This window comes from Leuciscus leuciscus (genome assembly GCF_965113295.1).
Source record: "Leuciscus leuciscus genome assembly, chromosome: 15".
Classification (NCBI taxonomy): domain Eukaryota; kingdom Metazoa; phylum Chordata; class Actinopteri; order Cypriniformes; family Leuciscidae; genus Leuciscus; species Leuciscus leuciscus.
The window spans coordinates 32,086,575-32,113,969 of NC_138739.1; the positions used below are offsets into that span (position 1 = coordinate 32,086,575).

The following is a 27,395-nucleotide window of genomic DNA, read 5'->3' on the forward strand; positions in this document are numbered from 1 at the left end:
TAACTTGCAGGGTGTTTATTAAAGTTACTTGCATTACAACAGTGGTAAAATTAAATTAAATTGTCAAAGAACAATCAATTCAGCATGATCAATTCCACACAGTTCACATTTTCTTAAGAAAATGTCTTATTCTTCCTTGAAATGTTTCTGGATCCAGGAGAGAATGTCATCATCGATATGAATGGAAAGAGTTCCGTCTGGATTGATGGGAACAGCTACAGGGAGACGAATATTCATCCTTGACATTGTCATCTAGAGTAGCAGGAACAAAAATAATTAGTTATGTTTTCTTATTATATCTATTATAGTCATAATTTAACTGAAAACTATTTCACCTCTGGAATCCTAGCAATGACATTCAAGGATCTCTGAGTTGGCAAGGCTGCAGTCAGTTCAATCTCTTTCTCACTGTTCGTTGCTCTTTCAAGCCTAAAGCCCGTCTGGAAAGCCGCCATAGGGATGTGCTTAGACAGCCTAATTGTGAAGGGATGCACAAAGAAGAGCAGATTAAACCAGTGCCATTTTCTAAACTATATAATACATTTGTCATTCAGTGTTGCTGAACATTACTTTTTGGCGTATGTGGTGATAATTATTGGCAGCCTCTCCCATTCCAGCTCTAGACGTGCAGCAGGGAATTCTCCCAGGACACCGGCTTCAGCTTTAGCAGTGACTGCATACTGTTGGCATTCTTGACCCCAAGCAACCTTGGCCTGAAGGACATTTGTGTTCAAAGGATGGTATTGATGTAAATTATTTCACTTGAGAAATTAATTTCGATAGTAGTTCCAGTCTTACAGTGACTTTGTGCTTGCTCAGCAGGGCACCATCAGCACAGATCTTCAGGTTGTCATTTTCAGCGATGGAGGAAAGAATGAGCTGCACTCTTGCTGTTGGCTTGTCAAAGTAAGCAGCAAGTTGGTAGCCCAGCAGCTTGTGGTCAACTCTCACAGCACGGGCAATGACAGCAAAAACAGGTGGAAGAGCATTTCCGAGGAACTTAGCCTGAAAGAATAAACCATAATCAATTCAAGCAGATTTTAGTGCAAAATTTCACCTTTTGGGTTTTATGTTATTATGAACAAACAAATTACACTAATTATTTCACCTGTTTCTGTAGAGCCTCAAAGCTAGATGCAGTGCTTCCACTGCTTACTGCCTTTGAGGCGCCATGGGGTGCCAAGAACTGCGAGCAAAACACATTTTAGACATGAAAAATGATAATCTAAAGAAACAAGATTTTTAACAAAATTATTTTTTAGTATAGTTACCCGGTCTTTGTGGAACTTCCTGAATGGCTCCATGATGGTGGCAGTCTGAAAATCCATATTAAATGGATAACTGTAAATTAATATTTATAACACAAATATTGGCTACCTAACCAACATGCTACATTCCACATCCTCACCTTACTCATACGAGAGTTGGACATGGAGGAGCTTGAACTGCTGCTGCTGCTGCTGCTCCTGCGGCTGCTACTGCTGCTTTCAGAAGAGACGGATGCATTTCTGTCTTCAGTCTCCAGGATTTCCCTCAGTTTCAACAGGAAGGCCTTTCCTTCTGGAGTCTCTTCATCAATGAGGCTGATTTGCTTAAGGAGTCTCTCAGCAGCTCTAGGGCCAACTTGGACTTCAAGCTCAAGTCTTTCAACTGCAGGACCTTCAGCTAAAGCCAAAATGACAATTATAATTTTGTCTGCAAACATTTGAGTTTAATCAATGTAATCTTCTCTGAATGAATACCTCTTGTCAGTGCAGCACGGGCTGAGTGCTGTCCAATTATGTAGAAAAGAGGAGAATTTCTGATAAAAGCAGCATTGTGAGAGTGCACCTCAACGCACCCCTTGATTTCAATGTATGGGACAGCAAGACAGAGAGTCTTGTGAAATGGAGCAGCAGTTCTCACGGGAGTCTCATCTGGAATTTCAGAGGACTGAAAAGAATAATTAAGTATTACAACAAGCCTTGCTATTTAAAAAAATTAAAACAAATGAATGCTCTTCACACTAACACATATCCATCATGTGTGTGTTCAAAATTTACCAAATAATCAGCAAGAGTGGCCGACTCGGGTACTAAGGGAACAATCCTCTCAGCGTTTGGCTCTTCAATATTTCTGACCACAGCAAGAGTCTCAAAGCTGTTGGAACAAGAAAAAGGTGGTCACATCTCACTTTCAGAAACCTTTTGAGTTATTTATGAATTGAACTGTTTCAGAATGTTTTCTACACTTGTCTGACTAAGACTGCATTACCTCAAATCAGCAATGTGTTCAGGAAGCTCAACAGACAGAGCCTCCACCTTGTAGTTGCCCTTGAGAATGTCTGCTCTTGCAACCACTTTTCCAGGGATAATTGTACGGATCTTTCCTCTTGCCATGACAGCAGCTTGGATCAAGGCAGTGTTCACTCCCATCACAGCAAAGGTCTGGAGAGCAATACTGAAATAAGAATAAGGGAGATCGTTTGTAAAACTGTTGTCATGTACATTATATCTCATCTTCATGAATGTAGCTGCAAAAGTGTACCTTGGTCTAGCTTCAGCCTGGAGTTGAATATCAGTCTTCTTGAGCTGCTCAAGAGTCATAGTCTCAATCTCCTCAGGGAGAGGAGGTGTAATGGTGGCCTTAACTAGAGGGATGAACAGAGCAACATCAAACTTAAAAGTTACACTCTTATATTCAAGGTATGATAAAAAAATAAAAAAATTCTAAGAAAACAAACAAACATACCATTGAGACTTGCAGCAGCGACAGCAGCAGTGTACAAACTGAGCTCCATGGGCAAACCAACTGCTGTTGGCAAGATACGACGCACTTCAGATGCAAGCAGGGGTTTGGCATACTGGAAGGCAACTCCTTCCTGCAAAGCTTTAAGGGCACGCTTCAACAGTTCACGTGGTTTGGGTCCAGTGGCCATCTGGGGATGGTGTTTATGAGAAACTTTATTCTAATTGTGAGAACTTTTTTTGAGACAGATCACAAAAAATTAAATAATGAGAGAGAAGGCATAAAGTACAACACAGTACCGGTATTGCTTCTTCAATGAGGGTCTTGTCAATGTTGAAATAAGCCACTTCTTGTCCAAGTAATTTGATATAGGCTGAAGCCAATGGCTGATTGTTTGGTAAGGTCTTCCAGTTTGCGAGCTTGAGGAGTTAAAACAAAGAAGTCATATACATATGCCTATGTCATGCTTATAATGTTACTTAGAAAAACACAATTTATAATACACTGGACACGAAAGCTTACAGCTCTCAGGGTGCGCTTGATCTTTGTGATACGGTCAACACTTTCATCTGCAGCAGGAGATTGCAAAAGAGCCTCCTGGATTCCTTCAGTTCTCAGACCGATCTGTTTGAGAGAATTAACTGAGTGAAGACTGAAAACATTTGGTAACAATTTATTTTGATGGTTCCTTTTGAACATTCTGTTCACTATAAATAACTTTGCAACTATATGTCAACTTACTCTCAGTAGAGTATTAATAGACTGTCTGCTTAATATCTGCTAACTCTTTATTGTGATGAGAGCTAGTTGATATGTAGGTGCAACGTTACATAAAGTCAACAGGATGTGTTAAAGGGACCATCAAAATAAAGTGAAACAAAACATTTCAAAACCATGTATCAGATTTTTTTTTAAAGTCTTGGTTGGCCCACCTCAAGAACATCAGCAGCAGCTCCAGCCAGGTAAGCACGTGCTTTAGCTACAACAGCTCTCGGCAGGATGGTTGCGGCATCATTGATCATGTAGGCACTACCAGCTGCTCCAATCATAAGAGGAGCTGCACAGGAAAAGAGGTAAGAATCCAATTAATGTGATCTTTTATGTCAGGAGAATTTTTTAAAAATTCATTTTAAGAAACACCCAAGACACCATTTGTTTAGCTCTCTTATAAAAAATGCAAGACTCACTGTGATAGAAATCCAGCTGAATGGCTCTGCTGAAACGGAAGCTAAGCCTGTCCAGTTTGCGACTCATGAGCTTGATGGCAACATTAGCTGCACCCGCACTGAAATGGACAACCATGATTACCTTTGGCTTGTGCTAATTTTATGTGATGAAGTAAAATATGTGTGAAATGATTTGTTCTTACACAGATGCCATATCCGGAGCTGTGATTCTGGTCAAAGACTTGATGTGTGAATAGGCAAAGCTTGCAACATGCATGTTAGTCTCAGTCTTCAAAGCACCAGCAAGATTGGAGACGAGAGCCACTGAGGGCTTGGACTCAAACAACACAATACAAGCAACCATACGCACTTCAGGGTGGAGAGCCCTGTCCAATACAAGCTGTAGGGCCACTGGCTGAACCTGAAGCAAGAAACAAGATTAATATATTATTGGAAGAAAATGTGTATAATCTTTTACAGTAATTTATTCCTACAAAATCTGACACTTACCAGTTTGGGCTCTTTCTTGGCAATGTTCCTCAGGGCCAAGATGGCATCAACCTGGATTCTAAGAGGCAGAGAAGTAGCTGCAGTTCTCAGTCCAGGTAGGAGCTTCATGATGGGTTTAAGACTAGCAGGGTGACCAGCATTGCCCAGAACTTTCAGAGCCAAAGTGATTTCAGGAATGTCATTCTTAGAAATGGCCTCTGCAGCAATATCATGGATGGGCTGAGGAGTTTGAGGCACATACATTTAGACAAATAATATTAATAATATTTAGTAAGATAATATTTACTGTAATAGAAAAATATTATATTAAGTCCATGGCAGAAATCTTTGGAGGTCTTGAGGTGTTTACCCTGAGGAGCTCGGAGGAGCAAGTGGGAACTGCAACACAGTGTTTGGCAATCATGGAACCATATCCAAGCATGACGACTTCACGAAGAGCTGGGATTGTGGCGATTTTCTCGTGCATAGCCAAACTCTATTCAGCAACATACAGAAATGATTAATTTGATTTTGGTCATATTTGAAGAACAGCACTTTGAATATAGTAAGATGTACCCACAGCTGTCAACTGGATGGTGTCCAAATCAGCAGTGACCATTTGCAGAGCAACTACAAGAGCCTGAATGAACTCAGGAATGGAAAGTTCACCAGCCAGAAACTTCTCCTTGATGAATTTTACAATGACTGGTGTGCCAACAGCAGGAAGAGCATCCAGAAGCCAGCGCCTAACAGATTCATTGTTTAAAATATATTCATAATAAAAAATTGCCCTTAAACTATATTTCTTATTGCTAAAATATTGTACCTGTAAACTGGTTTGTCTTTGAACTGAGCCCAGATAGCCTCAATATTCTCCAAGGTGGCAGCACGCAGGAGCTGGATGAGCTCAACAAACTTAAGTGGAGCATCATCATGGACCATGGCCTCATTGTTTGCAACAAGGTGCTTTAAGACCTCAATAATCTAGAAAGAGTAAGGGCAACACTCAGATGACGTCTTCATGGATCAAAGGCTTTGACTTGGAGACTGTTAAAGATGTTAAGTAATGAATTATACCTGAGCTGGTGCATCACTGATCTTCAGGAGTTGAATGGGGGTCTGAAGAATTTCAGTTGAAAACTCGTACTGCAGGGATCCACGGGCCAAGTAATCAGCTTTGATTGGAACAACAGGCGTCTTCTCAATCTCAGCAAAAGTCAAGGTTTGTCTGAAAAAAAAAAAAAAAATGTATTTCTTTATTTCTTAGTATTATTGTTACTTCATATTTTTAAGAAAATGTCACAGAGGATCAATCTTACTTTGCTTCCATCTGGGCAGCACCATGGATCTCATTGAAGGGTGAAAACTGATGCACTTCCTCAACTGTTGCTTCAGTGATCAGTACACCGGCGGCAGATGGTTTCATGATATAGTTGTAAGATGCAGTTTCAATCAGACTCTTGACCCTCTGTTGGGAGAAAAGTATGTGACCATTTGACTCTTGGCATTTTCATTATATTGAGTAAATATTTCAATTCATTACCTCTGTGCATTCAGCACACCTCTCAGTGTACGCCAAACCGATGTCCTTCATGATTCTCTCCTGACAGTGGCTCAGATCCTTAGACTTGGTGACAATAATGTGGTTGGCCTTTGGATCCTCATTGATGATGTAGTGGGTCCTGCACACTCCCTGAACTCCAGCCTTGAAGGACAAGTCAAAGAATTAGATTGCAGAACTCAAAATGGATCAAGTGTAACAGGATCACTTTCTTACCTCTTGCAGCTCATAGATGTTCTGGGTCTTCTTGAGGTTGAGCTGAAGGATGTTGAGGATTCCTCTGTGCAGGTTCAGTACTGTAGGGGAGACTCCTGCAGGGGCGAATACCTTTCCAACCACACCATTAGCATACTCAAACTTGATGGGAATCTGAAGCTGAGCAGCCAGAGCTGAGGTGAGCTTAGTGGCAGGAACAAATGGATCCTTGGGCCAAATGCCAGCATACTCGTGGAGTAGAGGATCCATGAGCTGTAAGGAAACATATTTACTTTAAATGAGGGTAATGCTGCTATTGTAACTAGATCTTGCTAACACTTTTTTTTTTTTTTTTTTCTGTCAGTGTGGAACACCTACAGTGTTTACAGTTCTCAATGGTCATTACCTTCATCAGGAAGGTGTTCTCTGTCACGGCACTGAGGTGAACCTTGCTGCTGACTTTTATTCCTGCTCTGGCCAGACCTTCTTGAGGAAGACCACCCAAGAGCAGAGCCTCATACTTGTACACATAGGTCTTATCAGGGGCAAACTCAGGAACTGAAAAGTGTACAGAATTTGTGATCTTAGTCAATTACTTTTACTGGTGATTACGTTTAAGCAGTAATGCAGTCTAAATTACCACTTAAAACTCATTTGCCATATCATACTACTCACCAAGGTTGATCTGTTGAGACGCTGAAAGAAACAGAAAAAATATTCTATGAAAATCTTGTTTTAAATATGGTTTTCAAGAGGTTTTTAATTTTCCAAACAAGTTATTCTATAGAGCTAAAAAGAGAGAGAAGGAAAAATATATAAATATATTTCGACTTACCCACAAGGGCTACAGTCAGGGCAAGCACAACAGCTCTCATGGCTGATGGTGTGTGAAGAGCTCCTCAGAGAAACAGACCTTTTATAGCATTTTCTTGCTGACCTAGTACTAATTATTAAATTAATTATTAACCAATGTCTTTAAAGGAATATCAAATTGTACACAAGACAAGACTTCTGTCAACTTATTTTAACCTAAATATCAGTAGAGGTTAGGTTACCCTGGCCTGTCATCATGTCATTCTTCAGCCAATGTCCACAGTGAAATCATGCTGATCATTTGTCTTTTATGTTCAAAAAGGAATTTTTTCCCCCCACTATCATATAAAATAATACTGGAGCAACAAAATTATCTATGGAGGTATATTACAGAAAACATTTTCAATATTATTGTACATTTTTATACAAATAATAATTGTGGTTAACAGCCTTGGATTGAAGGCAAATCGTAGCTATCAGTTTTGGGTTAGGTTACCCTGGCCTTTAATCTAGAATCTTGTTAAAGTCCATATTTATACATTTTTATGTAAAGACTGGTGAAATAACATTGGATGAACTTTGGAACTAGACGTGGAGTGATCTGTGGACAGTTTTATAATTGTTAATACAAGTAATATTTGTTAAACACAGAAAAAAAAAAAAAACTATTAGTGCAAACTACAAAGAAAACCTGCAAAGTATTCAACAGCAGTAGACTGCATATGAGCTTGGCACCTCGCATTAAAAATTCAACAGTGATAGAAACAGTGGCGGCCGGTCAATAGGGGTTACCGCGGTGCCGTCCCTTCAGGTTAGCCAGAGAAGAAGGCTACTTCAACGTATTAAAAATAAGATAACTATATATTGCAAAATAATTCTGAAATAACATTATTTGTAGTCATAATAGTCATAATATTCGATTGGTAGTCATGATAGCACCTCTTAAAAAAATTAAAATTGTATTTCGTTTGTTTTGTGTGTGCGGGTATGGACAAATGGTTGTCTATACATTTTTGAAACGCTTGTGACTTGAGGCTGAGCTCCAATTGGCTTATTTCAGATTGTCCTCGGGGCGCAGAGTGTTGCACCCCAGTCCCTCCTACTTTTGATTTTAGCTAATCAATATAGGGTAAATGTTGAACGTCACATGACCAAACCGGAATACTGGGCTGCGTTCAGCCCCGACAAAAAGTTGCGAAACGTTTTTTAAACGGAAATGGTGGTGCGTTGAACATCCTGTTCTGATGACGCAAGAGTTGCAACTATGGCAGCTGAGAAGGCCATTCTTTGTGTTCTTTTTGAAGAATTTTGGAGCCTGATGAAATCGGTATAAATACGTGTTTAATACTGCGAAATACGCTCAATGTTACAGTCACTGCCCTTGCCGTTCAGAATAAAAGAGAACATCCCATTCGAGTGAAGGGATTTGTGGAAACTGTGGTTCCTAATTATTGTTTGAAAAGACAAACATTTCAGGTGGAGGATAATCCACTTCTTACCTCCGAGACTGTTATGTGACTATATCTATGTGACCTTATTATTTTTATTGTGAGTATAGGGCTTATCATTATCGCTGATCACTGTTGATATGCTATATTTTTACTATAAAACTCATACGACAAACATATCTTCTAATATCTTCAGTTGTTGCATATACCAACCTGCAGCGGACACATTTGTAAACGTCTTTACTTGGACCAATTGTGCAAGCTGCCTCTTTAATACCGCGTGGTTTATATTCATGTTGCTGCTGATTGGGCTGACATTTTTGACACACCCATCAAACGCAAACAAGAGAAAACGTATCTCAAATCCCGTTGCACACCGTTTCCAGGAAACATGTAATTCAACCCGGAAACCGTAGCAACACGTTGCACACCGTTTTTTTGAGTTTCAATGTGCTCCTGGTCTTATCACATCCGCTTGTCAGAGAAAGTGTTAACAGCAGTATGAACTGATGCCCATATCTATGGACTTTTAAGGTAATCAGCTAACCTACCTGGTGCACTTTGTTATCGGCTTTTTATCCTATTTAAATATCTAAACGTTAGTGTGAAGAAGAAAAATTTAACAAACTTTTAGATATCACTCTGCATAAGCGAGGGACATTGGTTATGCTCATCTTTGCTTGCTCCTTTTAAGTTATCTTGAGTGAAACATCTACACATACAAAAGACCTGAACCGGAAGTGATGTAATCTGTTTTACAGAATACGAAGTTAAGTTGCACATAACCCCTATTGTTGACAGCGGACCGGAGAAAGCGTTGAGAGTGTAAAAAAGTTGGGCAGTTCTCGACTTTATGCAAATATCAAGCGAAAAACGTGGTTGGCAGCCAATTGCTGTGAATTAAAATGAAAAATTGCACTGATCATTGCCAAAATACACAGCAGTGTATAGCTTATCATCCTATATGTCCAATAGCTTATACATATCATACATATACTTAGGCCACATCCACACGAAGCCAGAGCTTTCCCTATCCGATATTTTTTTTCCCCGTTGAAAAAAAAAATTCCGTAAACACGGCGTCGTCTCAAGAAATATCTCAGTACACACGAAACCACTGAAACCGACTCAAAACGATGTAGTATACATGCCAGACCAGTATGTGGCGCTGTAATTCTGCCACTGACATACACTAAAAATGGAGAAGAAGACTTAAAGCATGCGCATAAACCTTGCGCGCTGTATACAACAATAATATTAGGCACAGTAGCTTCTTTTTTTTTCTTGCTGACATTCAGCAGCAGGTTGTTGTCTCTGCACCACGTGGTCAAAATACTAACCTCCTTCCTGTAGTGAGTCTCATCATCCTTGGTGATGAGTCCCACCAGTGTTGTGTCATCCGCAAACTTTACCATGTGATTTGTGCTGTAGGTTGGTGTGCAGTCATGAGTCAGCAAGGTAAAGAGCAGGGGACTGAGTACACAGCCTTGAGGGGCACCTGTGCTCAGTATGATTCTGCTCGAGGTGTTGTTGCCAACTCGTACTACTTGTGGCCTCTCACTAAGGAAGTCCAACAGCCAGTTACATAGCGAGTTGTTGAGCCCCAACTGGTCTAATTTATGAATGAGTTGTTGTGGAATTATGGTATTAAACGCTGAACTAAAATCTAAGAACAGCATTCTCACATATGAATCTTTTGAGTCCAGGTGAGTGAGGGCTGGGTGGAGAGCGGAGCAAATTGCATCCTCTGTGGAGCGTTTAGCTCTATATGCAAACTGGAAAGGGTCCAGGGTAGGTGAGAGGATGGATTTTATGTGTGACATGACTAACCGTTCAAAACACTTCATAATGATTGAAGTCAGTTAGGGGTGTAACGGTTCACAAAATTCACGGTTCGGTTCGATACGATACACTTGTGTCACGGTTCGGTACGGTTCGGTTCGGTACGTTTTCCATAGGCAACAGCAAAAATAAATAAATGCCAGAGAAATTTCCTTGAATTATTTTTTTAAAAATTATTTTATTTAATGAAACTAACATCATAAAGTATGATTTTTTTTATTTTTTTATTTTTTGTTGCTTTTTTTACTGAGCAATAATGGAGCTATACTTGACTCTTCTTATGAGCATATAAAACAAAACAGCTCCTTGGACAAAACGAAATGTAATATTGTAGTAGTTATAAACAAAGGTTTATTTTAGTTCAGATTAACATTTGAGGGCAGCAATTGTATTCATAATGTCAAAATAAAACAGACGTAATGTTACTTGAAAGCATTATAGCCCACTATTCCTGACAAACTTCCATACCTTGCAGTTAGTGTTACTACAGTAAATCCATGGTGAATGTTGCTGATTTGTGGACACCGGCCAGTTCATTAATGGCACGATGTTTCTTCCTGGTTTCCACGTCAGCGCTGTTTGATCCGTTAATAACAGAGAAATGTGAATGTTTCTCACTAGATCTCGCAGCGATGTTATTACTTCAGTGGCGAATTCAAAAAGCATTTGAAATTCAAATGCTTTCTTTACTGGTCTGGATCTCTTAGCGCTGTGTGGTGTTGCTTGATCAGGCTCGCGCATAGGGCTCGCGAGTCCCGCTTCACAGGTCAAAACTGATAAACGGTCCACACAAACACAATAAGAGTAGCTCAGTTTCGTTCCTTACATTGCATTTGCCAGTTGATGTTGTGGTCGCGCCAGCCTCTGAGCGCGCTTGCCACCCGCGACGCGCCTTCATTTGAAATAACGAAATTTTGGTAGGCAGAAAAAATCGTCCAACGAACCGTTCGGTACGTAATGCGTACCGAAAACCGAACCGAAAGCCTCGTACCGAACGGTTCGATACGAATACGCGTATCGTTACACCCCTAAAGTCAGTGCCACAGGGCGATAGTCATTAAAGCAAGATGGAAGAGGTTTCTTTGGTACAGGTATGATGGTGGTGGTCTTGAAGCATGATGGCTAAAGACATCCTTCAATTCCTCTGCACAATCCTTCAGCACACGACCCGGGATGTTATCTGGACCTGCTGCCTTGCGAGTGTTAATAGTGGAGAGTGTTCTCTTCACGCTGGTGGCAGACAGACACAGAACCTGGTCGTCAGGAGAAGGTGGGATCTTCTGTGGCCGTGTGTTGTTTTGTGCTTCAAACCTTGCAAAGAACCTGTTAAGGTTATTTAGCAGAGAGATGTTATTATCGCAGGTCTGTGGAGCGGGTTTGTAGTCTGTAATGGTCTGAATGCCCCGCCACAGGCTCCGTGTATCTCTGCTATCTTTGAAATGATGAGTTATCTTGTTTGTATATTTCTGTTTTGCTTTCCTGATGCCACGGGACAGTTCAGCTCTCGCTGTTCTCAGGCCAGTTTTATCTCCAGCCCTGAAAGCTTTGTTTCTAGCCCCCAACAGTCGATGGATATCCCCTGTCAACCACGGCTTCTTATTAGGCCGAGTGATGATGGTTTTTGTGTATGTCACATCATCAATGCACTTACTGATGTAAGAAGTGACCGTATCTGTATAGTCCTCAATGTCTGTGTGATCATTATATGTAGCTGCCTGCTTAAACGTTTCCCAGTCTGTTGTGTCAAAGCAGTGTTGAAGTGCAAAGGAAGCCCCCTCCGGCCATACCTGTACCTGCTTCAGAACTGGTTTGGTGACTTTCACTCTTGGTCTGTATGCTGGCATAAGCAAAACAGTGATGTGATCTGAGTGACCAATATGGGGGAGTGGGGAGGCCTTATATGCTCCTTTATGAGTTGTATAGACCAGGTCCAGGATATTATCCCCCCCTTGTTGGAAAGTCAACATGCTGGTACAGTTTGGGAAAAACAGTCTTAAGATCAGCGTGATTAAAATCTCCTGCGAGAATGGTAAATCCATCAGGATGGGCTATCTGTTGTTCATAGATGGCCTGATACAGTTCACCAAGTGCCATTTTTCTGTCGCTGTTGTTAGGGGTGGGGGGGATGTAAACAGCAACTAACAAAATCGCTGTAAATTCCCTAGGCAGATAGAAAGGACGACACTTTATGATCATAAATTCCGCCAATAGTGAACAGTGTGTACATACCACCACAGCGTCCCGACACCAGGCATCACGGATGTAAACACAGACCCCTCCACCACGAGTCTTTTCTCCATTTTCGAGGGCTCTGTCCGCTCGATAGCATGTTAGCTGCTCCAGTTGAACAGTGGAATCGGGGATGTTATCATTTAGCCACGTTTCGGTGAAAAGAAGCACACAGCAGTTCCTCACATCTCGCTGCGCCGCTCTCATCAGTCGAATGTGATCCATTTTATTATCCAGGGATCGCACGTTAGCCATAAGAATAGATGGTATGGCTGGGCGAGTTGGATTAGCCTTTAGCCTAGCTTGGATGCCTCCGCGCTTACCCCTCTTCTGCTTCCTTTCGCACCGCTTGCGGCGCCTCCTTTCCCGGATAGAAGTAACAGTCGAGTCCGGTGTAATCTCAGGCCACCGGTGTAATCCTAGGTTCTTGATTATCTCTGCTTGTTCGATATCCAAAGTGTTGTTTTCCTTAATCCTGCCAATGTCTAACAAAACTTGACGATTGTACTTAAGTACCGATGTAGACAGATGAGACGAACACGAACAACTCAAACAATTATCAAAACAAAACACCGCACGGGGACAGCGAGGGGCCGCTGCATCTGCACGCGCCGCCATCTTCTGTCGGTTGAGAAGCGCTGAGAAGAGAGGGTGGTCACTGTGGTCAGTCTCTAATAAAGCCTGACAATGGCCACCCCTCTCTGGGTTTGCTGTACCAATGAGAAGGGTGGACTGTCTGGCGGGAGTTTCCTCTGTGGTGAAGATTTATGACGCTATCTCAAATCTGCCTTACCTCTTTTCTGTTAATTAATACTCAGATAGATATAACAAATCCACGCTGCATTCTAAGAGAAAGTGATGTACATCAAAGCGTGAGTCGTCAAAGGAGGATTAATTAGATAGGAGACATGAAACAGGTAAAGTTACATTGACCGTTGGTTGTATAATAAAATACATACCATGGTGTATACATAATAGGACACAAAACATCACACTCATTCACACAGTTTCTGGGATGCACGTTCATTTCTAGCTCAGTTCGTCTTTGATTAATGCAGTGAAGTCTGCATGGAAGATTGTTACTGTCTTCCCATTGTCTCTCTCCTGCACATGCGGCCACATTCTTTTGGGTCGTAAAACTCTTTGTGTTTTCTGTAACAAGACACCGTCCTGCCAGTGTGTTAGCGTCATTTGGGATGTTAAGTTTTGGTGAAAGTTTCACAGTGAGTTTGCTGGATTATTCATTAAATAAATGAATTGTGTGTCCGATTGGTCCAGACGTTACAACAATATGAAAAACCATAAATGTAGTTGCTGTGACTTAACGGTGTCTGACTAGTTGACACTTGGTGTGATGACATCATCGTTTCACAAAATGTACGGATTGGCCGTACACACGAAAACGCAAGGGCGGTGTTTTCAGATTTATCCACCTTGGGACCCGGTTTAAAAAAATAGCGGTTTCAGTCTCCGAAAACGCCGGATCCGTGTGGACGAAACGCCAATACGATAAAAAATTTATACGTATACAACGATACGCGTCTCCGTGTGGACGGGCCCTTAGACACACAGACAAGACCTCCACGCAGACATACATACTACAAAAATAAAAAGGAAGATAGTGTGCCAATAGTGTGCCATTACCGTGAGGTGAGATTAATAACATGTTAAAGGAGCGGTATGGGAAAAAAGAATGCAGAAAGGTGCAATGGTATCATAGTGCAAGAGAGTGCCGTTTCTAAAACACTGCCAGTGCAAATTCTATATCCTATTCAAGTACAACAGGCTACACTATATATATACTGTATATATATTTAATATATATTTAAAAAAAATATATATACAAAATCTGTCAAAGTACTTAGTTGACCACAACCTCAAAAGCCTGTACACAAGCCACGGTTCAGCTGCACGCGACAAACGCTGCCAGTGTGAAAGCAAAACGGGCGTGTGCTGCTCCCGCTCACCATACGCACTGCTTTTGCGCTGCCTCCGCTCTGCTAATGCGTGCAGTGTGAAACCGGCGTGAGCCTTGTGATGGGGTTAAGGTGGAGCGTGGCGGATCCCTGACTGTATACCGGCCCTCCACGGCCCACTCCTGAGTAGTCACTCTTATCTTAACACAGAGTTAAAGTTTGACAGACGAATCAATTCAGTTGTGATGAATAGTTTCTTTCAAGTGCGAAATATCGCTAAAATTATCATCTTTCAGTGATCTGGAGAAAGTAATTCATGATTTTATTTCTTCACATCTTGAAAACTGCAATGTTTTGTACCTGGGTGTAAGTCAGTCGTCGCTGTCACATCTTCAGAAAGTACAAAATGCGGCAGCAAGGTTGCTGACAAATAAGAAAGAGGGATCATATATCCCCAATTCTGGCCTCTTTACACTGGCTACCAGTTCATTTTAGAATAAAGTACAAGTTACTTTTTTATACTTTTAAAGCTCTGCATGGACCGGCACAAAAATATGTTTCTGAGCTTATACATTTTTAGTTGCTCACACAGGTCTCTGAGATCCCAAAATCCGCTGCTCCTAGAAATTCCTCGGTTATGCTTAAAAAGTGATGGAGACTGCAATTTTTCAGTTGCTGCCCCAAAGATGTGGAATGGTTTACCAATGTCAGATCATCTACCACTGTAAACATGTTTAAAACTCATCTTAAGATGTGTTTTTTTTTTTATGACGCCTTTTAGTGTTATTATAAAATGAAAGCAGTTCACACATTTCTGAGACTTGCAGGGTATTTATTAGCATTACATTACACACATCACAACATTGTTAATGTATTCAATTAAACTGTCAAAGAACAATAAATTCTACATAAATACAGCTCACATTTTCTTCTGAAAATGTAAAATGTAATTCTTCATGTCTTATTCTTCCTTGAAATGTTTCTGGATCCAGGAGAGAATGTCCTCATCGATATGAATGGAAAGAGTTCCGTCTGGATTGATGGGAACAGCGACAGGGAGACGAATATCCATCCTTGACAGTGTCATCTAGAGCAGCAGGAAGAAAATTAATTAGTTGTATTTTCTTATTATATCTCTGTGAGAGTCATAATTTAACGGAAAACTATTTCACCTCTGGAATCCTAGCAATGACATTCAAGGATCTCTGAGTTGGCAAGGCTGCAGTCAGTTCAATCTCTTTCTCACTGTTCGTTGCTCTTTCTAGTCTAAATCCCGTCTGTAAAGCCGCCATAGGGATGTGCTTCGACAGCCTAATTGTGAAGGGATGCACAAAGAAGAGCAGATTAAACCAGTGCCATTTTCTAAACTATACAATACATTTGTCATTCAGTGTTGCTGAACATTACTTTTTGGCGTATGTGGTGACAATTATTGGCAGCCTCTCCCATTCCAGCTCTAGACGTGCAGCAGGGAATTCTCCCAGGACACCGGCTTCAGCTTTAGCAGTGACTGCATACTGTTGGCATTCTTGACCCCAAGCAACCTTGGCCTGAAGGACATTTGTGTTCAAAAGATGGTAATGATGTAAATTATTTCACTTGAGAAATTAATTTCGATAATAGTTCCAGTCTTACAGTGACTTTGTGCTTGCTCAGCAGGGCACCATCAGCACAGATCTTCAGGTTGTCATTTTCAGCGATGGAGGAAAGAATGAGCTGCACTCTTGCTGTTGGCTTGTCAAAGTAAGCAGCAAGTTGGTAGCCCAGCAGCTTGTGGTCAACTCTCACAGCACGGGCAATGACAGCAAAAACAGGTGGAAGAGCATTTCCGAGGAACTTAGCCTGAAAGCATAAACCATAATCAATTTAAGTGGATTTTAGTGCAAAATTTCACCTTTTGGGTTTTATGTTATTATGAACAAACAAATTACACTAATTAATTCACCTGTTTCTGGAGAGCCTCAAAGCTAGATGCAGTGCTTCCACTGCTTACTGCCTTTGAAGCACCATGGGGTGCCAAGAACTGCAAGCAAAAATAAGTTTTGTAATAAGTAATCGATATAATCTAAAGTAATAATATAAAAAAATTGGCTTTTTAGTAGTTACCCGATCTTTGTGGAATTTCTTGAAGGGCTCCATGATAGTGGCAGTCTAAAAGTCCATAAAAAATGATTCAGTGAAAAAATATATTTATGACACAAATATTGGCTACCTAACCAACACGCTACATTCCACTTCCTCACCTTACTCATACGAGAGCTGGACATGGAGGAGCTTGAACTGCTGCTGCTGCTTCTGCTGCTGCTCCTGCGGCTGCTACTGCTGCTTTCAGAAGAGACGGACGCATTTCTGTCTTCAGTCTCCAGGATTTCCCTCAGTTTCAACAGGAAGGCCTTTCCTTCTGGAGTCTCTTCATCAATGAGGCTGATTTGTTTAAGGAGTCTCTCAGCAGCTCTAGGACCAACTTGGACTTCAAGCTCAAGTCTTTCAACTGCAGGACCTTCAGCTAAAGCCAAAATGACAATTATTATTTTGTCTGAAAACATTTGAGTTTAATCAATGTAATTTTCTCTGAATGAATACCTCTCGTCAGTGCAGCACGGGCTGAGTGCTGTCCAATTATGTAGAAAAGAGGAGAATTTCTGATAAAAGCAGCATTGTGAGAGTGCACCTCAACACACCCCTTGATTTCAATGTATGGGACAGCAATACAGAGAGTCTTGTGAAATGGAGCAGCAGTTCTCACGGGAGTCTCATCTGGAATTTCAGAGGACTGAAAAGAATAATTAAGTATTATAACAAGCCTTGCTATTTAAAAAAAATAAAAACAAATGAATGCTCTGCATACTAACACATATCCATCATGTGTGTGTTCAAAATTTACCAAATAATCAGCAAGAGTGGCCGACTCAGGTACTAAGGGAACAATCCTCTCAGCGTTTGGCTCTTCAATGTTTCTGACCACAGCAAGAGTCTCAAAGCTGTTGGAACAAGAAAAAGGTGGTCACATCTCACTTTCAGAAACCTTTTGAGTTATTTATGAATTGAACTGTTTCAGAATGTTTTCTACACTTGTCTGACTAAGATTGCATTACCTCAAATCAGCAATGTGTTCAGGAAGCTCAACAGGCAGAGCCTCCACCTTGTAGTTGCCCTTGAGAATGTCTGCTCTTGCAACCACTTTTCCAGGGATAATTGTACGGATCTTTCCTCTTGCCATAACAGCAGCTTGGATCAAGGCAGTGTTCACTCCCATCACAGCAAAGGTCTGGAGAGCAATACTGAAATAAGAATAAGGGAGATTGTTTGTAAAACTGTTGTCATGTACATTATATCTCATCTTCATGAATGTAGCTGCAAAAGTGTACCTTGGTCTAGCTTCAGCCTGGAGTTGAACATCAGTCTTCTTGAGCTGCTCAAGAGTCATAGTCTCAATCTCCTCAGGGAGAGGAGGTGTAATGGTGGCCTTAACTAGAGGGATGAACAGAGCAACATCAAACTTCAAAGTTACACTTTTATATCCAAGGTAAGATAAAAAAATTCTAAGAAAAAACAACAACATACCATTGAGACTTGCAGTAGCGACAGCAGCAGTGTACAAACTGAGCTCCATGGGCAAACCAACTGCTGTTGGCAAGATACGACGCACTTCAGATGCAAGCAGGGGTTTGGCATACTGGAAGGCAACTCCTTCCTGCAAAGCTTTAAGGGCACGCTTCAACAATTCACGTGGTTTGGGTCCAGTGGCCATCTGGGGATAGTGTTTATTAGAAACTTTATTCTAATTGTGAGAACTATTTTTGAGACAGATCACAAAAAATTAATTAATGAGAGAGAAGGCATAAAGTACAACACAGTACCGGTATTGCTTCTTCAATGAGGGTCTTGTCAATGTTGAAATAAGCTATTTCTTGTCCAAGTAATTTGATATAGGCTGAAGCCAAAGGTTGATTGTTTGGTAAGGTCTTCCAGTTTGCGAGCTTGAGGAGTTAAAACAGAGAAGTCATATACATATGCCTATGTCATGCTTATAATGTTACTTAGAAAAACACAATTTTATAATACACTGGACACGAAAGCTTACAGCTCTCAGGGTGCGCTTGATCTTTGTGATACGGTCAACACTTTCATCTGCAGCAGGAGATTGCAGAAGAGCCTCCTGGATTCCTTCAGTTCTCAGACCGATCTGTTTGAGAGAATTAACTGAGTGAAGACTGAAAACATTTGGTAACAATTTATTTTGATGGTTCCTTTTGAACATTCTGTTCACTATAAGTGACTTTGCAACTATATGTCAACTTACTCTCAGTAGAGTATTAGTAGACTGTCTGCTTAATATCTGCTAACTCTTTATTGTGATGAGAGCTAGTTGATATGTAGGTGCAACGTTACTTAAAGTCAACAGGATGTGTTAAAGGGACCATCAAAATAAAGTGAAACAAAACATTTAAAAACCATGTTTCAGATTTTTTTTTAAAAGTCTTGGTCGGCCCACCTCAAGAACATCAGCAGCAGCTCCAGCCAGGTAAGCACGTGCTTTAGCTACAACAGCTCTCGGCAGGATGGTTGCGGCATCATTGATCATGTAGGCACTACCAGCAGCTCCAATCATAAGAGGAGCTGCACAGGAAAAGAGGTAAGAATCCAATTAATGTGATCTTTTATGTCAGAAGAATTTTTTTTATTACATTTTAAGAAACACCCAAGACACCATTTAGCTCTCTTATAAAAAATGCAAGACTCACTGTGATAGAAGTCCAGCTGAATGGCTCTGCTGAAACGGAAGCTAAGCCTGTCCAGTTTGCGACTCATGAGCTTGATGGCAACATTAGCTGCACCCGCACTGAAATGGACAACCATGATTACCTTTGGCTTGTGCTAATTGTATGTGATGAAGTAAAATATGTGTGAAATGATTTGTTCTTACACAGATGCCATATCCGGAGCTGTGATTCTGGTCAAAGACTTGATGTGTGAGTAGGCAAAGCTTGCAACATGCATGTTAGTCTCAGTCTTCAAAGCACCAGCAAGATTGGAGATGAGAGCCACTGAGGGCTTGGACTCAAACAACACAATACAAGCAACCATACGCACTTCAGGGTGGAGAGTCCGGTCCAATACAAGCTGCAGGGCCACTGGCTGAACCTGAAGCAGGAAACAAGATTAGTATATTATTGGAAGAAAATGTGTATAATCTTTTACAGTAATTTATTCCTACAATGTCTGACACTTACCAGTTTGGGCTCTTTCTTGGCAATGTTCCTCAGGGCCAAGATGGCATCAACCTGGATTCTAAGAGGCAGAGAAGTAGCTGCAGTTCTCAGTCCAGGTAGGAGCTTCATGATGGGTTTAAGACTAGCAGGGTGACCAGCATTGCCCAGAACTTTCAGAGCCAAAGTGATTTCAGGAATGTCATTCTTAGAAATGGCCTCTGCAGCAATCTCATGGATGGGCTGAGGAGTTTGAGGCACATACAGTTAGACAAATATCAAATTTTATAGTATGTCCATGACAGAAAATGTGGATATCTTGAGGGGTTTACCTTGAGGAGCTCGGAGGAGCAAGTGGGAACTGCAACACAGTGTTTGGCAATCATGGAACCATATCCAAGCATGATGACTTCACGAAGAGCTGGGATTGTGGCGATTTTCTCGTGCATAGCCAAACTCTATTCAGCAACATACAGAAAAGATTAATTTGATTTTGGTAATATTTGAAGAACAGCACTTTGAGTATAGTAAGATGTACCCACAGCTGTCAACTGGATGGTGTCCAAATCAGCAGTGACCATTTGCAGAGCAACTACAAGAGCCTGAATGAACTCAGGAATGGAAAGTTCACCAGCCAGAAACTTCTCCTTGATGAATTTTACAATGACTGGTGTGCCAACAGCAGGAAGAGCATCCAGAAGCCAGCGCCTAACAGATTCATTGTTTAAAATATATTCATAATAAAAAATTGCCCTTAAACTATATTTCTTATTGCTAAAATATTGTACCTGTAAACTGGTTTGTCTTTGAACTGAGCCCAGATAGCCTCAATATTCCCCAAGGTGGCAGCACGCAGGAGCTGGATGAGCTCAACAAACTTAAGTGGAGCATCATCATGGACCATGGCCTCATTGTTTGCAACAAGGTGCTTTAAAACCTCAATAATCTAGAAAGAGTAAGGGCAACACTCAGATGACGTCTTCATGGATCAAAGGCTTTGACTTGGAGACTGTTAAAGATGTTAAGTAATGAATTATACCTGAGCTGGTGCATCACTGATCTTCAGGAGTTGAATGGGGGTCTGAAGAATTTCAGTTGAAAACTCATACTGCAGGGATCCACGGGCCAAGTAATCAGCTTTGATTGGAACAACAGGCGTCTTCTCAATCTCAGCAAAAGTCAAGGTTTGTCTAAAAAAAATAAAAAAAATCTTTATTTCTTAGTATTATTGTTACTTCATATTTTTAAGAGAAATCTCACAGAGGATCGATCTTACTTTGCTTCCATCTGGGCAGCACCATGGATCTCATTGAAGGGTGAAAACTGATGCACTTCCTCAACTGTTGCTTCAGTGATCAGTACACCGGCGGCAGATGGTTTCATGATATAGTTGTAAGATGCAGTTTCAATCAGACTCTTGACCCTCTGTGGGGAGAAAAGTATGTGACTATTTGACTCTTGGCATTTTCATTATTTTGAGTAAATATTTCAATTCTTTCCAGTCTTCTTCATTACCTCTGTGCATTCAGCACACCTCTCAGTGTATGCCAAACCGATGTCCTTCATGATTCTCTCCTGGCAGTGGCTCAGATCCTTAGACTTGGTGACAATAATGTGGTTGGCCTTTGGATCCTCATTGATGATGTAGTGGGTCCTGCACACTCCCTGAACTCCAGCCTTGAAGAACAAGTAAAGAAATTAGATTGCAGAACTCAAAATGGATCAAGTGTAATAGGATCACTTTCTCACCTCTTGCAGCTCATAGATGTTCTGGGTCTTCTTGAGGTTGAGCTGAAGGATGTTGAGGATTCCTCTGTGCAGGTTCAGTACTGTAGGGGAGACTCCTGCAGGGGCGAATACCTTTCCAACCACACCATTAGCATACTCAAACTTGATGGGAATCTGAAGCTGAGCAGCCAGAGCTGAGGTGAGCTTAGTGGCAGGAACAAATGGATCCTTGGGCCAAATGCCAGCATACTCGTGGAGTAGAGGATCCATGAGCTGTAAGGAAACATATTTACTTTAAATGAGGGTAATGTTGCTATTGTAACTAGATCTTGCTAACACTTTTTTTTTTTTTTTGTTTCCTGTCAGTGTGGAACACCTACAGTGTTTACAGTTCTCAATGGTCATTACCTTCATCAGGAAGGTGTTCTCTGTCACGGCACTGAGGTGAACCTTGCTGCTGACTTTTATTCCTGCTCTGGCCAGACCTTCTTGAGGAAGACCACCCAAGAGCAGAGCCTCATACTTGTACACATAGGTCTTATCAGGGGAAAACTCAGGAACTGAAAAGTGTACAGAATTTGTGATCTTAGTCAATTACTTTCAGTGGTGGACGAAGTACACATACCATGTACTTGAGTTAAAGTAAAGATACCCAGGGTAAAATATTACTCAAGTAAAAGTAGAAGTGCTGCCTTTAAACATTCACTTGAGTAAAAGTACAAAAGTATTTTCCTTCAAATGTACGTAAGTATCCAAGTACTATGATTTTTTTATGGCTATAATGTCCTATTATAACTTCACATTCTTATACTTATAACTTATACATTCACATAAACCTGCACAACGCCATTACCCACACACGCACACGCGCGCACACACACACACACACACACACACACACACACACACACACACACACACACACACACACACTCTCTCTCTACGTTATGTGAGCAGCCAATTTCCCGTCAAAATTAAACACAAAAACGTATTAATGCAGTGTTTCTGCTAATCCCCAGAAATTTTTGCATCAACGTAATAAGCAATGTACATTATGCGTCAATATTTACAGATAATTGCTGCAATAATAGCTGCTGCTCTCTGCCCCACTTTAATTCATTGGCAACGCGATTTGTTTGGAACTATTGAGAGCTAAACGAATCACGTGACCGCACGGCGGCGAGATCACAGAGTGTCGCAGCCTCTTTTTTTTTTTTTTTTGTCTCTGGTTCGCGCTGATACTGTGATTGGTGGCTCGTTTGACCAGTTAAGTTTTTTCCCACTCATAAATAAAAAGGAACGACTGATTTTGAAAATGTAGTAGAGTAAAAAGTAAGATATTTGACTTTGAAATGTAGTGGAGTTAAAGTAAAAGTCTCCCCAAATTGAAATACTTCAGTAAAGTACAGATACGCAAAAAAGCTACTTAAGTACAGTAACGAATTACATTTACTTCGTTACTGTCCACCACTGATTACTTTTACTGGTCATTACGTTTAAGCAATAATGCAGTCTAAATTACTACTTAAAACTCATTTGCCATATCATACTACTTACCAAGGTTGATCTGTTGAGACGCTGAAAGAAACAGAAAAAATATTCTATGAAAATCTTGTTTTAAATTTGGTTTTCAAGAGGTTTTTAATTTTCCAAACAAGTTATTCTATAGAGCTAAAAAGAGAGAAAAGGAAAAATATATAAATATATTTCGACTTACCCACAAGGGCTACAGTCAGGGCAAGCACAACAGCTCTCATGGCTGATGGTGTGTGAAGAGCTCCTCACAGAAACAGACCTTTTATAGCATTTTCTTGCTGACCAAGTACTAATTATTAAATTAATTATTAACCAATGTCTTTAAAGGAATATCAAATTGTACACAAGACAAGACTTCTGTCAACTTATTTTAACCTAAATATCAGTAGAGGTTAGGTTACCCTGGCCTGTCATCATGTCATTCTTCAGCCAATGTCCACAGTGAAATCATGCTGATCATTTGTCTTCTATGTTCAAAAAGGTGATTTTTTCCCCCTCTATCATATAAAATAATGCTGGAGCAACAAAATGATCTATGGAGGCATATTACAGAAAACATATTCAATATTATTGTACATTTTTATACAAATAATAATTGTGGTTAACAGCCTTGGATTGAAGGCAAATCGTAGCTATCAGTTTTGGGTTAGGTTACCCTGGCCTTTAATCTAAAATCTTGTTAAAGTCCATATTTATACATTTTTATGTAAAGACTGGTGAAATAACATTGGATGAACTTTGGAACTAGACGTGGAGTGATCTGTGGACAGTTTTATAATTGTTAATACAAGTAATATTAGTTAAACACATGAAAAAAAAAAAAAAAAACTATTAGTGCAAACTACAAAGAAAACCTGCAAAGTATTCAACAGCAGTAGACTGCATATGAGCTTGGCACCTCGCATTAAAAAGTCAACAGTGATAGAAACAGTGGCGGCCGGTCAATAGGGGTTACCGCGGTGCCGTCCCTTCAGGTTAGCCAGAGAAGAAGGCTACTTCAAAGTGTTAAAAATAAGATAACTATATACACAGGTCCTTCTCAATAAATTAGCATATTGTGATAAAGTTCATTATTTTCCATAATGTAATGATAAAAATTAAACTTTCATATATTTTAGTTTCATTGCACACCAACTGAAATATTTCAGGTCTTTTATTGTTTTAATACTGATGATTTTGGCATACAGCTCATGAAAACCCAAAATTCCTGTCTCAATAAATTAGCATATTTCATCCGACCAATAAAAGAAAAGTGTTTTTAATACAAAAAAAGTCAACCTTCAAATAATTATGTTCAGTTATGCACTCAATACTTGGTCGGGAATCCTTTTTGCAGAAATTACTGCTTCAATGCGGCGTGGCATGGAGGCAATCAGCCTGTGGCACTGCTGAGGTGTTATGGAGGCCCAGGATGCTTCGATAGCGGCCTTAAGCTCATCCAGAGTGTTGGGTCTTGCGTCTCTCAACTTTCTCTTCACAATATCCCACAGATTCTCTATGGGGTTCAGGTCAGAAGAGTTGGCAGGCCAATTGAGCACAGTAATACCATGGTCAGTAAACCATTTACCAGTGGTTTTGGCACTGTGAGCAGGTGCCAGGTCATGCTGAAGAATGAAATCTTCATCTCCATAAAGCTTTTCAGCAGATGGAAGCATGGAGTGCTCCAAAATCTCCTGATAGCTAGCTGCATTGACCCTGCCCTTGATAAAACACAGTGGACCAACACCAGCAGCTGACATGGCACCCCAGACCATCACTGACTGTGGGTACTTGACACTGGACTTCAGGCATTTTGGCATTTCCTTCTCCCCAGTCTTCCTCCAGACTCTGGCACCTTGATTTCCGAATGACATGCAAAATTTGTCCAAAAGTCCAGTGCTGCTTCTCTGTAGCCCAGGTCAGGCGCTTCTGCCGCTGTTTCTGGTTCAAAAGTGGCTTGACCTGGGGAATGCAGCACCTGTAGCCCATTTCCTGCACACGCCTGTGCACGGTGGCTCTGGATGTTTCTACTCCAGACTCAGTCCACTGCTTCCGCAGGTCCCCCAAGGTCTGGAATCGGTCCTTCTCCACAATCTTCCTCATGGTCCGGTCACCTCTTCTCGTTGTGCAGCGTTTTTTGCCACACTTTTTCCTTCCCACAAATTCCCACTAATTCTGAAATAACATTATTTGTAGTCATAATAGTCATAATATTCGATTGGTAGTCATGATAGCACCTCTTAAAAAAAAAAAAAAATTGTATTTCGTTGGTTTTGTGTGCGGGTATGGACAAATGGTTGTCTATAAACTTTTGAAACGCTTGTGACTTGAGGCTGAGCTCCAATTGGCTTATTTCAGATTGTCCTCGGGGCGCAGTGTTGCACCCCAGTCCCTCCTACTTTTGATTTTAGCGAATCAATATACGGTAAATGTCGAACGTCACATGACCAAACCGGAATACCGGAATTCAGCCCCGACAAAAAAGTTGCAAAACGTTTTTTTAAACGGAAATGGTGGTGCGTTGAACATCCTGTTCTGATGACGCAAGAGTTGCAACTATTGCAGCTGAGAAAGTCATTCTTTGTATTCTTTTTGAATAATTTTGGAGCCTGATGAAATCAGTATAAATACGTGTTTAATACCGCGTGGTTTATATTCATGTTGCTGCTGATTGGGCTGACATTTTTTGACACACCCACCAAACGCAAACAAGAGAAAACGTATCTCAAATCCCGTTGCACACAGTTTCCAGGAAACATGTCATTCAACCCGGAAACCGTAGCAAAACGTTGCACACCGTTTTTTTTTGAGTTTCAATGTGCTCCTGGTCTTATGACATCCGCTTGTCAGAGAAAGTGTTAACAGCAGTATGAACTGATGCCCATATCTATGGACTTTTAAGGTAATCAGCTAACCTACCTGGTGCACTTTGTTATCGGCTTTTTATCCTATTTAAATATCTAAACGTTAGTGTGAAGAAGAAAAAATGAACAAACTTTTAGATATCACTCTGCATAAGCGAGGGACATTGGTTATGCTCATCTTTGCTCGCTCCGTTTTAGGTTATCTTGAGTAAAACAGCTACACATACAAAAGACCTGAACCGGAAGTGATGCAATCTGTTTTACAGAATACGCAAGTTAAGTTGCACATAACCCCTATTGTTTTTATATATTTTGGCCCTTATGTGAAAAGGCTATCGTTTGCTGTCACTCTAACCTCTCTCTATAAAATCTCTCCCTCTGATTTTGAGGCACAGGCAATACACAGCATCTTGCCTGAGCCAATCAGCGTCCAGAAACCTTGACCATGTGATCTCCCCCGCCCTCAAAGAGATAGTAGATCAGTGCAGCGGGACACAGAGACTGACGCTGAAGTTACAGCAGTATAAACTGTTTATAGATCGCATTTTGGAGTGTTGTGCGTGAATGCAAAAAAAAAACAAAAAAACAAACACAACCATACAAATCAGTCTGTTGAGTGGTGACAATAAATTGGTTATTCCCAGAAAGCAAGTACGTCTTCGTTTCGTCTCTAATCGGACAGCCTTTGGTGGGTCAGCACCCTGAGCCGGCAACTTGTTCTTTATAGTGAAGAGCTACCAAGCAACAAGCAATTTTTCAATGTCCCCTCCCGTTCACCGTACTTCCTAGATGAAAGTAAATTTGTCTTTTATCTTTACAGAAGGTCTTTTCACAAGGCATTCAAATAAAAAAAAGTTGGCTAGCTTGCAAGTCATACATTTTATTGTTTTCCCTGTTTGCTATTTCAAAGTCCTGTCACCGAAGCGTTGTGGGCAATGACACAGAAGGTAAATCAAACAATGCAGTTTAACTTGAGACAATCATCGGGGTCCTACACAATGGCTTGTGTAAGTGGTATAGTTATACAATGGACATATCTCTTTTCAAATAAAATATAATTCTTTACTATAACTCTTTGTGTAAGGATTATTATATATACTCTATTAAATTAGACATATAATCTAGTGTCTCTTCTTTAACTGGACATTAGCAATCTGACAAATATGTTGTCAACAACATTAGGATTAAGATAAAAAAAAAAATGAATGGTCTATAAGTATTTTGGAGATCACAGTTTTTTGCAAAGTTATATTGGGCTTTATTAAACTTTATGAAGCTATAATAAATTAATATGCAATTGTTTACTACAAGTACATTTATTGCAATCTTAAAATGATTTGCTATCCTTTGGCTCTCTCTAGTGGACAACATTAATAATATGGCCTTCATCTCTGAATCGGATTGATCTAAATGACTGATAATGTTTTTAATGATTACTTTATTTCTGATAATATACCCACATTAAACTCAAATTCACTGATTCATGGTACCTTATTTCATTCTTTAACAGTTGTTTTTTCAACTACATTTTTCATCAGCTAAGCAGTAATGATACATTATTATATCACTTGTTAAATAGTTATTTAACAATTACATTCAGTCCTGCTTTACTAACAGTGTGATTTAGCTTGTTTAAATAAATAGTAACAGAAATTGCCCATAGGGTCGATTTCTTGATGTGTCAATCAAAAC

The 27,395-nt window shown here is 40.4% G+C and overlaps 2 protein-coding genes across 4 annotated transcripts in view; both read right to left on the reverse strand.

Annotated features, from left to right (window-relative positions):
- On the reverse strand, nt 1–24,994 carry LOC309476667 (vitellogenin-like). Of its 3 annotated transcripts, XM_082139808.1 has the most exons (29): nt 23,882–24,994; nt 6,974–11,269; nt 6,814–6,834; nt 6,545–6,696; nt 6,160–6,411; nt 5,926–6,087; nt 5,702–5,850; nt 5,460–5,610; nt 5,209–5,366; nt 4,963–5,128; nt 4,753–4,878; nt 4,404–4,622; nt 4,097–4,314; nt 3,915–4,012; nt 3,660–3,784; nt 3,250–3,351; nt 3,027–3,146; nt 2,731–2,917; nt 2,527–2,629; nt 2,254–2,439; nt 2,043–2,139; nt 1,743–1,932; nt 1,409–1,665; nt 1,272–1,316; nt 1,109–1,186; nt 799–1,005; nt 571–713; nt 336–474; nt 1–252 (listed from the first exon to the last, which is right to left on the reverse strand). In XM_082139808.1, the coding sequence occupies exons 2-29, from the start codon at nt 7,011–7,013 to the stop codon at nt 127–129; spliced, it is 4,017 nt and encodes a 1,338-aa protein (XP_081995934.1). In that variant the 5' UTR covers nt 7,014–11,269; nt 23,882–24,994; the 3' UTR covers nt 1–126. The 3 variants fall into 3 exon arrangements, with proteins under 3 accessions (XP_081995934.1, XP_081995935.1, XP_081995933.1); XM_082139809.1 differs by lacking the exon at nt 23,882–24,994 and having other exon boundaries at nt 9,740–12,173; XM_082139807.1 differs by lacking the exon at nt 23,882–24,994 and having other exon boundaries at nt 6,974–12,173.
- Nucleotides 14,820–27,395, reverse strand: part of LOC309475409 (uncharacterized protein) — a 23,997-nt gene continuing 11,421 nt past the window's right edge. The window contains exons 26-56 of the mRNA XM_082138170.1: nt 24,622–25,008; nt 24,174–24,560; nt 23,816–23,852; nt 23,042–23,101; nt 22,882–22,902; nt 21,733–21,884; nt 21,346–21,597; nt 21,112–21,273; nt 20,873–21,021; nt 20,636–20,786; nt 20,385–20,542; nt 20,139–20,304; nt 19,929–20,054; nt 19,621–19,839; nt 19,314–19,531; nt 19,132–19,229; nt 18,882–19,006; nt 18,471–18,572; nt 18,247–18,366; nt 17,951–18,137; nt 17,755–17,857; nt 17,482–17,667; nt 17,271–17,367; nt 16,970–17,159; nt 16,630–16,892; nt 16,493–16,537; nt 16,332–16,409; nt 16,022–16,228; nt 15,794–15,936; nt 15,559–15,697; nt 14,820–15,473 (exon numbers count right to left, since the gene is read on the reverse strand). Coding sequence (XP_081994296.1) covers nt 15,348–15,473; nt 15,559–15,697; nt 15,794–15,936; nt 16,022–16,228; nt 16,332–16,409; nt 16,493–16,537; nt 16,630–16,892; nt 16,970–17,159; nt 17,271–17,367; nt 17,482–17,667; nt 17,755–17,857; nt 17,951–18,137; nt 18,247–18,366; nt 18,471–18,572; nt 18,882–19,006; nt 19,132–19,229; nt 19,314–19,531; nt 19,621–19,839; nt 19,929–20,054; nt 20,139–20,304; nt 20,385–20,542; nt 20,636–20,786; nt 20,873–21,021; nt 21,112–21,273; nt 21,346–21,597; nt 21,733–21,884; nt 22,882–22,902; nt 23,042–23,101; nt 23,816–23,852; nt 24,174–24,560; nt 24,622–25,008 — 4,854 coding nt within the window. The 3' untranslated portion in view covers nt 14,820–15,347. The remainder of the gene's footprint in view (nt 15,474–15,558; nt 15,698–15,793; nt 15,937–16,021; nt 16,229–16,331; nt 16,410–16,492; nt 16,538–16,629; nt 16,893–16,969; nt 17,160–17,270; nt 17,368–17,481; nt 17,668–17,754; nt 17,858–17,950; nt 18,138–18,246; nt 18,367–18,470; nt 18,573–18,881; nt 19,007–19,131; nt 19,230–19,313; nt 19,532–19,620; nt 19,840–19,928; nt 20,055–20,138; nt 20,305–20,384; nt 20,543–20,635; nt 20,787–20,872; nt 21,022–21,111; nt 21,274–21,345; nt 21,598–21,732; nt 21,885–22,881; nt 22,903–23,041; nt 23,102–23,815; nt 23,853–24,173; nt 24,561–24,621; nt 25,009–27,395) is intronic.

Excerpts from the sequence above, each read along its gene's own strand:
- LOC309476667 (XM_082139808.1), bottom strand. The coding sequence starts at position 7,013 with ATGAGAGCTGTTGTGCTTGCCCTGACTGTAGCCCTTGTGG. Across the intron at positions 4,315-4,403 it reads CCAAGAAAGAGCCCAAACTG|GTTCAGCCAGTGGCCCTACA; the intron begins GTAAGTGTCAGA and ends TTCTTGCTTCAG. Across the intron at positions 714-798 it reads TGAGCAAGCACAAAGTCACT|GCCAAGGTTGCTTGGGGTCA; the intron begins GTAAGACTGGAA and ends AATGTCCTTCAG.